The sequence below is a fragment of the Chionomys nivalis genome, chromosome 13 (assembly GCF_950005125.1).
Source record: "Chionomys nivalis chromosome 13, mChiNiv1.1, whole genome shotgun sequence".
In the NCBI taxonomy this organism is placed as follows: domain Eukaryota; kingdom Metazoa; phylum Chordata; class Mammalia; order Rodentia; family Cricetidae; genus Chionomys; species Chionomys nivalis.
In genome coordinates this window covers 41,713,943-41,723,180 of record NC_080098.1, presented here as the reverse complement: position 1 = coordinate 41,723,180, position 9,238 = coordinate 41,713,943, and the positions used below count along the sequence as shown (strand labels likewise).

Below are 9,238 nucleotides of genomic sequence, written 5' to 3'. Positions count from 1 at the left end.
AAAATATCAGAAGTTTTTGTTTGTTTGTTTTCATTTGATCCTGTTTCTCAGCTCTTGGATTTTTCCTAGATAAGATCTTGAAAGGTGAAATCATGATATTCACAGGAAAATAGATGAGCTGGTGGAGGAAAATGGATGAGCTAGTGGTAACCATGTTAAGCAAATTAAGCCAGACTCAGAAATACAAATAAACACTGTAGGTTTTCTCCCAAGTAGAAATTGGACTATGAGGGGAGAGGGGTGTTTAAAGGGAGGGGGACAAGAGAAAGTAATGTCATGAAAGCAGAGGGGACATTATTTGTGAGACCAGCAAGAAAGGGAGAAGAGAAACCGAGCAAGGCAGTGAGGAGGCGAATAAGAACAAAGTATAATGGGGCTGGAGAGATGGCTCAGTGGTTAAGAGCACTGACTGCTCTTCCAGAGGTCCTGAGTTCAATTCCCAGCAACCACATGGTGGCTCACAGCCATCTATAATGAGACCTGGCGCCCCCTTCTGACTTGCGGGCATACATGGAAGGAATGCTGTACACATAATAAATAAATAAATATTTAAAAAAAGAACAAAGTATAATGATATATGTATGAAATGTTACAGAGTAACCAAAAATTTAATTTTAAAAAGCAGACTAGTTTTAGAAAAAAATAGGCAAATCTTTGCTTCAGTTTGAAGGATAATCCTCCAGGAGGAAAGGAAGCGATACTCAGCAGGAAGACGACCGGAAGGAAGGCTGATCCGAATTTGATTTCAGCCATCCAGGGCAGAGACAGTGAGTCTAATTGGACATGCAGCCCACAGTTGGTTGGGGCCCATGGGTGATGGGGCCCTCAGGTGACTGGAACCCAGAAATTATGGAGTCTGGTTTCAACACTGACCGAACAAGCCCACTTTCTAGCATCTTTCCAGCTCTTAGAAGGTCATCTGTTCTGATAGTATTTCATCTCCGCTATAAAAATGTATCCTTAGTACAATTGTCTTTGGTGAAAATCTCTGGTATTACCATGTGGTTTTCTACAACTCCAAGAAATGCAGTAACTGAAGTAGTACTATGAAGGTGTACATGAACTTATAGCTAAAATATCATAAACCATTTAAAGGATATCTTTACCCCCATGTTCACCATTAGCTTTATCTATGCCCACTGTACAGCCACATGTGTTATGTAACCTTTAGACTTCTTTGAATTTTTTATGTTTGTGGTTCAAGCAAATTGTCTTTGGAGGCTTAACTTCGCACATTTGTTGAAAAAATAAATTTATTTTTACTTTGACTTTTAAGGATATAAGCTGCTTTAAACCTCATCTTACATATTCTAAATGAAAGGTATCTGCCTGTTTTTCATGGTGGTGGACAAATATCTTGGGAAGAGAATCTCACTCAAATATCAGTGTTGGGCAAAGAGCCATTAATCATGTCAGACATATGATGTATTTCAACACAGCAGATAGTCGGGCAGCCACATACAGTCCTGAATATATAAAAGGAGTTTAGGGGAAGAAATGGTTGTAAAACATAAAGAGAGCACTATATAAAATAATAGAAATGGGTTAATTTAAGATATAAGAGGGAGGCGGGAAGGAGGCGGAAATTTTTAATAAAAAAAAAAAGAAAAAAATTTAAGATCTAAGAGTTAGCCAGAAATACGCTTGAGCTATTGGCCAAACAGTATTGCAAATAACATAGTTTCTGTATGTTTATTATGGGACCGGGAGGGACAGAAACCTCTGCCAACAGAGCACAATTTAATATTTACAGGGGGAGGGGAAGAGAAGTAAGATAGGGTAATGCAGTGAGTATAAGCAAACAAGGTATGAACAGAAATGTCATAATGAATCATCTTACTTTATGCAACTAATACACACTAATAAAAAAAATGAGCAGTAAAGGAATCTCTGCCTACTGAACAGAGAGAGATGAAGGCCCCATAGAGCTCTCTGATGATGTGAGTTTAAAACAAAAGAAGACAGGCGTGAAGATAACAGATGAGATGGAGAGGCACACTCAGGGTCCACTGAAGTGTGGCAGAGAACCTCAGAGAAGAGACAGGGTGACCTAAAAGATCGTTTGGTAAATGAGACTAAGACCAGGTAAATACATACAGAAAAAATACCAAGAGGAGACGTGTTTTACCAACCAAAACTTTATTTCTCTCTACAGTTCTTCATACAAGTTCATCCAATGGAAACGGAAAACCAAACCAGCATCTCTGAGTTTCTCCTCCTGGGCTTCTCAAGTTGGCCAAGGCAGCCAGGGCTCCTCTTTGCACTCTTCCTATGTCTCTATTTAACAGGACTATTTGGAAACCTACTCATCTTGCTAGCCATTGGCTCAAACAATCATCTACACACACCCATGTATTTTTTTCTTGCCAATTTGTCCCTGGTAGACCTCTGCCTTCCTTCAGCCACAGTGCCCAAGATGCTACTGAACATCCAAACCCAGTCTCAATCCATCTCCTACCCTGGATGCCTGGCTCAAATGTATTTCTGTATGATGTTTGCTAATATGGACAATTTCCTTCTCACTGTGATGGCATATGACCGTTATGTGGCCATCTGCCACCCTTTACACTATTCCACCCTTATGACCCCACACCTCTGCACCTCCCTGGTGGCTCTTTCTTGGGTCATTGCCACTTTGAATCCTCTCTTGCATACCCTCATGATGGCCCGACTGCATTTCTGCTCTGAAAACATAATCCACCATTTCTTCTGTGACATCAACTCTCTCCTCCCTCTCTCCTGTTCTGACACCAGTCTCAATCAACTCATGGTTCTGTTTGTGGTGGGACTGATCTTTGTGGTACCATCAGTGTGTATCTTAGCATCTTATGGTCGCATTGTCTCGGCTGTGATGAAAATTACTTCTATTCAAGGAAAACTCAAGGCATTCTCAACTTGCGGATCTCACCTTGCCTTGGTTATTCTTTTTTATGGTGCCATCGCAGGAATCTATATGAGCCCTTCATCCAACCATTCAACTGAAAAAGATTCAGCTGCATCAGTAATTTTCATGGTTGTAGCCCCTGTACTGAATCCCTTCATTTACAGCTTAAGGAACAATGAGCTAAAGGGGACTTTTAGAAAGACTCTTGGCGGGAGTAAGAGGCTTTTCCAGTGACTTATATTGCTCTGAGAGGAGTTCACCAGGAAAGCCTGATGATATCGTTATTTTTATTGTCAGTTTAAAAGCTATCATTAAGTACCTCGTGAAGTTTGTCATCAACCTCAATTTGCACACATTCTAAAGCTGACATAACCACGGTTTTTATCAACTGGAGCACCATGCTGTTTTATTGCTGTAGACAAATGCATAGATCTTAAATCCCTGAAAAATCACAATAAAATATGAAATCAACATTTGAATGTATCATTAAGACAGCCCAAATTACCAGGTGTAGTGGTGCACACCTGTAATCCCAGAACTCAGGTGACAGAAGCAGAAGGATTGTTAAGAATTTGAAGCCAGCCTGGTCTATATATCAAGTTCTAGGCCAGGCTGTATAATGAGATATTGTCTCAAAAAAAGGAAGGAAGGAAGAAGAAAGGAAGGAAGGAAGGAAGGAAGGAAGGAAGGAAGGAAGGAAGGAAGAAAGAAAGAAAGAAAGAAAGAAAGAAAGAAAGAAAGAAAGAAAGAAAGAAAGAAAGAAAGACAACTAACAGTCCAAATTAATAGGGGTCTATGCCACAGAGAATACAGAATGACTCATTTCCCCAGGACTGAATGCCTCTTATAACTGACAGAAGTGACAAAAGTATGTAACCACATTGTCACGCATAAAAAATTAACAAATAAAGACACTATTATGAAAGACTCATACTGGAATGACAATATGAGGTTAATGGATGAAGAGATGGGTGAGGCCAAAGAAATCAGGTGAAGTTGCAAGATACAGCACTTAATCTGAATCATGAAGAAGGCAAGAAGGAATTATATGTATTATACATTGGCAGAAAATATTCAAAATCTGCGAAACCAACAAAACTAGCATCTATAATGTATATTCGTGGTAGCAAACTTTACATGGGAATGATGAGAATAGTCTAAGCATGTAGGAAAGATGTGTAGGTAGGAGCATGGCATTTAAAAGTAAAGATGTTGAATAAATTAACCTGTATGGAGTGAAAGACCACCTAAGATATTGGTGAAAATGGTTATTAGATAGTCATTAGGGTACTTAATAGTTACATTTTGGGGTGATGTTGCACACATTTTTTATAACTGTTTCATTCTCTTGAGTAAACATGCAAGATTTTTGCCAGGGTTTCACCTGCCCCTGCACTTAGGAGACAGAGGCAGGAGGATATCTGTGAGTTCAAGACCACTCTGGTATATATATGTACATACACAAATATATACATACATATATTGACTCATGTCTGTAAAGTCAATACTAGAGAGGGTGAGGCAGGAGCAACAGGAGTTTAAGGCAGGCCTGGGCTACAGAGTGAGACCCTATGTCAAATAAATAAATGAAATAGATATTGATGCAACTCATTGTGTAGAGTTCAAAGAAATAGAAAAAAATGAACAAAAGATATGAATAGTTATACCACGGTAAAGAAAATATATAGGAAGAAAAAATATTTTAAGACAGATTCTAACTCCATAACCCTGGCTGACCTGGAACTCTCTATGCAGACCATGTGACTTCAAACTCACAGAGGTCTACCTACTTCTATCTCCTGAGTGCTGAGATTAAAGACATGTACACCACAGCCCACTATCAAGAAATATTTTTAAATATCTAGTTTCATTAGTAATCACAATAATGTATCATACCCATTTTATTGGAAAAATTAATAAATCTTTCATACCAATGATTGAAGAAATATTCATAAATAGTATTGTTTAAACCTGAGCAATGGGGGGACAAATTAGAGCAACATTCTGTAAGAGAGTTGGTTGGACCAGGCAGTGGTAGCACATGCCCTTAATCCCAGCACTCAGGAGGCAGATGCAGGTGGACTTTGAAATTAGAGAAGCTATAATAATCCAAACAGAATTGGCTGGGTATGAGGACTACTGAGAACTCAAGAACAATGGCAATGGGTTTTTGATCCTACTGGCTTTGTGGGAGCCTAGGCAGTTTGGATGCTCACCTTACTAGACCGGAATGGAGGTGGGTGGTCCTTGGACTTCCCACAGGGCAGGGAACCCTGATTGCTCTTCAGGCTGACGAGGGAGGGGGACTTGGTTGGGGGAGGGGGAGGGAAATGGGAGGTGGTGGTGGGGAGGAGGCAGAAATCTTTAATAAATAAATAAATTCCCACCAGCAATGGATGAGTGTACCCCTTTCTCCACAACCTCTCCAGCAAAGGCTATCATTGGTGTTTTTTATTTTAGCCATTCTGACAGGTGTAAGATGGTATCTTAAAGTTGTCTTGATTTGCATTTCCCTGATCGCTAGGGAAGTTGAGCATGACCTTAAATGTCTTTTGGCATTCGAACTTCTTCTGTTGAGAATTCTCTGTTCAGCTTAGTGCCCCATTTTTTAATTGGGTTGATTAGCCCTTTACGGTCTACTTTCTTTTTGATCCTACTGCACGTACTGGCTTTGTGGGAGCCTAGGCAGTTTGGATGCTCACCTTACTAGACCTGGATGGAGGTGGGTGGTCCTTGGACTTCCCACAGGGCAGGGAACCAGGATTACTCTTAGGGATGATGAGGGAGGGGGACTTGATGGGGGAGGGAGAGGGAAATGGGAGGTGGTGGCGGGGAGAAGGCAGAAATCTTTAATAAATAAATAAATAAAAATAAAAATTAATTAATTAATTAATTAATTAAAATGTAAATCCAGTCTGTGTAATAATAGCCATTTTGGCCCCAGATCAGGAAGAGCGAGGCACCCGCATGTCCTTGTGCATTTATCTAATTTGTGAATAATGGCTCCTTTTATTGGGTACTTACAAAATAAATAAATAAATAAATAATCCAAACAGAGACCATCACAAGATTAGGCCCAATAATACTCCCTTATGGAAGGAAGGTAGTAATAAAAGCATGTCCACTACACACACACATTATAAATTTCATAAAACTAAGCACACATTGTTCTGCTCAAATCTAGTTCTACTCTTCAGGATAGTGTCTGGCGTAGAAGACATTGAAGAATAATTGCAGCAGACATTAGAAAGGGAAGACAAAATTAGGACTTTTTTCAACTATTGGATTGGCAAAGAAAAAATATTTAACACTGAGTTGACAAGAACATTGCCAGTGGATTTTGTGATGAGTGACTTGCACTAATAAAAGTACAAATGGGTGAGCATGGTAAACCCAACCTGAAATTGTAGCATACTGATAGATAAGGCAAGGAGATCATGAGTTGTGAACCAGTGTGGGCAACACCAAAAATGACACTGTCTCAAAAAGCAAAATTCTCACCAGAATACAAGCGTCTGCATTCAAGCTCCAGTATTATAATCCCAAAGACTTACGAACATGCAACAAGTGAGAATTCAAAGTCAAACAGCTAATGAGTCCCAGACATTTCTGGCAGCATTTGCCTGTGTTGTCACACACGATTTCACTACAGATGTGTTTCTGAACACACAACATGAGCACTTCATACCGTGCATGCCATCAAGTCATACGATGACAACAAATACTACCTAAAATACCTAAGCTCAAAAATAAGACTATTATTTCTTATAGAACTCAGAATTTATACTATACATACAAAGGTTTCTACTTTTATAGAAATGTAATTTAATTATGAAAAACAAAGTACTTATTTACATTCCCACCCTTGTTTCTCAGCATGTATCCAATTAAGGACACTATTATATCTTTGCTTGTATCATGTTAGAATGTTTGATTTTTAACATTTCTGTTTGAGTTGCTGAGTTGAGTTTCATTTTTTTAAAAAAAAAGAAAGAAAATTGTTGTGTGGATTAGGAATGGTGAAGCACACCCGCAATCCCAGCACTTGGTGGGCAGAGACAGGATATCAAGAGTTCAAGATCATCCTCAAATACATACTTTGAAGTCAACCTGAATTATAATGAAACTGTGTCAAAAAGAAAAACAAATTCATTAAATGAATTTTGACTTCTGATAAAGACAGAATTCCCAATAATTTCTGAAATGGCCGCAGCCACATTCGTCATATTTTGTGCTATATGCTTTTGTAAAGTGGCATTCTTAGTGTTATAAATTATAAAATCAAAATAATGATCAATTCTGAAAAACATTAAAGACACTCTATGTCTTTATCTTTTCTTTCTACAGTTTGCTTCATTATCCTTTGATCTTTCTGTCCCCCATTATTCTCTGTCCAGAGGTCTCTCTGTCTTAGCATCTGGCCTGGCTGTCTCTCCATATTCTTGGCATTTCTCTTCATTTCCCACAGTGTAGCATTGCTAGATAATCCCTTGATTCACATTTTTATTTTTTCCTCTCAAAAAATTCTCAAATTTTCCTGCTGTTATTTCCCTTTCAACTTTCTTGATATTTCTTTTCTATACTGAGACAGAATGCTAGAATATTATCCAAACCAAAATAGTACCAAATATGTGACAATATATTACTTTTTATTATATTATATTTATACATTTTTTCCATTAAACTTTTATTTCTCAAACCTAGAAGAGGATCTGTTTATGTACTCTTTGTTAGTGGTGATAAAACCAGGACTTAGAATGAAGAGTCAAACCAGAAGGAAGATATATCCACAGATATAGAATTCCTTGGGTTTATTAATAGACTTAGCAACGATCTCTCAGTGCTCTGAATCCAAAGGTGCTTTTGAAAGTGGAAGGTGATGAAAATGGTGACAAAGGGAAATAAGACAATGCAAATGAGGAGGGTGTGATGAAAACTTAGCTCAGAGGAGAACTCACACCGGGGAGAAGTCCTATAAGTGTAATAAATGTGAAAAAACCTTCAACTCTCACGTCTTGTTGGACATTATAGAGTACATGGAATGAATCCCTATAAATGTAGAGAGAGGGGGAAAGATCTCAGTGAACCCAAAGGTATTTTTCAATATCAAAGAATCCACACAGCTGAAAACACTGTGGGCGCAGTGAGTGTGGAAGACCCATGCGTAAGTTCAGCTCTTGTTAGACATCACAGAACTCATATAGTAAAGAAACTTTACTAAAAAGGTAAAAGTACCAAAAGTTTCTTAATGCTCAGGTCTACCTTAGAGTCAGTCCACAGGTGTTCTTAATATGGGCAAAATTTTTCATCATTTTAAAAACTCTAACCAAAGAATATGAGCAAAATTGTCCCTCGTTTCTAATTTAGTTCAGTTTTGAGAGAAGAGTCAGCTGTTACCAAAGACGGCTTTAAGCTGGTGTGTTGGCTTATGTTTATAATCCCAACACTTAGGAAGGGAAGGCAGGAGATTTGCCCCGAATTTGAGGCCAACTAGGACTACAAAGAGACTCTGTCTCTAAAAAGACAAGCCTCTTCACTGTGCACGTGCGACCCAAGCTTGAGGGTTCCTGGCTGAACATGACTTCCACCGTCTGGTCTAGGTTTTCACTTGGCCGTTCAATATACGACGCTAGGTAAGACGTTCAAAAATTCCTCTGCCTCACTTCCCCTACATAAAGAACTGAGACCCACCACCAACTCTGTTTTGACAACTTAAAATAGATTAAAAAGTCATCTTCGAAATTAAAAAGTAAACCGGTGTTCACTGTTTCCCACCATTACTAATAGCCTAAATATCCTCTTTAGAGCTTAAGAGGTGGTTGTGGTTATTTTGTGGAACTTTTGTTGCTTTCAGTGATAAAGCATCAAGTGTTGGAAGGCTGACCACACATCCCAGTCAAAGGGAAAGCAGTGGCTCGTTGGAACTGTATAAGATGTGCTACACTTCCCAGGTACTATAAAGGGTTAAATTCCTCAATCTGAAGTGTATGTTGGAAATCTGGAGTAATTCATGAAGCATTAACAGAAAGCACAGGTTATCTAAGAGGAATAAGGAGAAATTCTTTAGGCATATTAAGCTCGCTCCTGAGCCCAGCTGAGATCTGCGATTGGCCACCTAACCCTCACCCTTGCCAACTGAAGCCCAAAGCTGGCCAGGCAAAAAGCTTGGGTGACATAAAGGTATGGCATTCCAAAGGATGTCCACAATCCCCGGCAGCAGCCTAGACATCCACCTGGCGCCGCTGACAGCCAGAAGGCGCGGCGCTCTGTCCCTACGCGGGCCGACCATAGAGCTGTCAGACCTCCGGGCTGCCTAGAGAGCTTCCGGAAGTGGCTGTGGGGCAAGATGCATGC

At 39.3% G+C, this 9,238-nt stretch overlaps 1 protein-coding gene across 1 annotated transcript; it reads left to right on the top strand.

The window, feature by feature from the left end:
• The first annotated feature begins 2,140 nt into the window (after positions 1-2,140).
• On the top strand, positions 2,141-3,118 carry LOC130885930 (putative olfactory receptor 1F12P). Its single transcript, XM_057787774.1, has one exon. It carries the CDS (start codon positions 2,177-2,179, stop codon positions 3,116-3,118), a length of 942 nt encoding a protein of 313 aa, XP_057643757.1. The 5' UTR covers positions 2,141-2,176.
• The last annotated feature ends 6,120 nt before the right edge of the window (positions 3,119-9,238 follow it).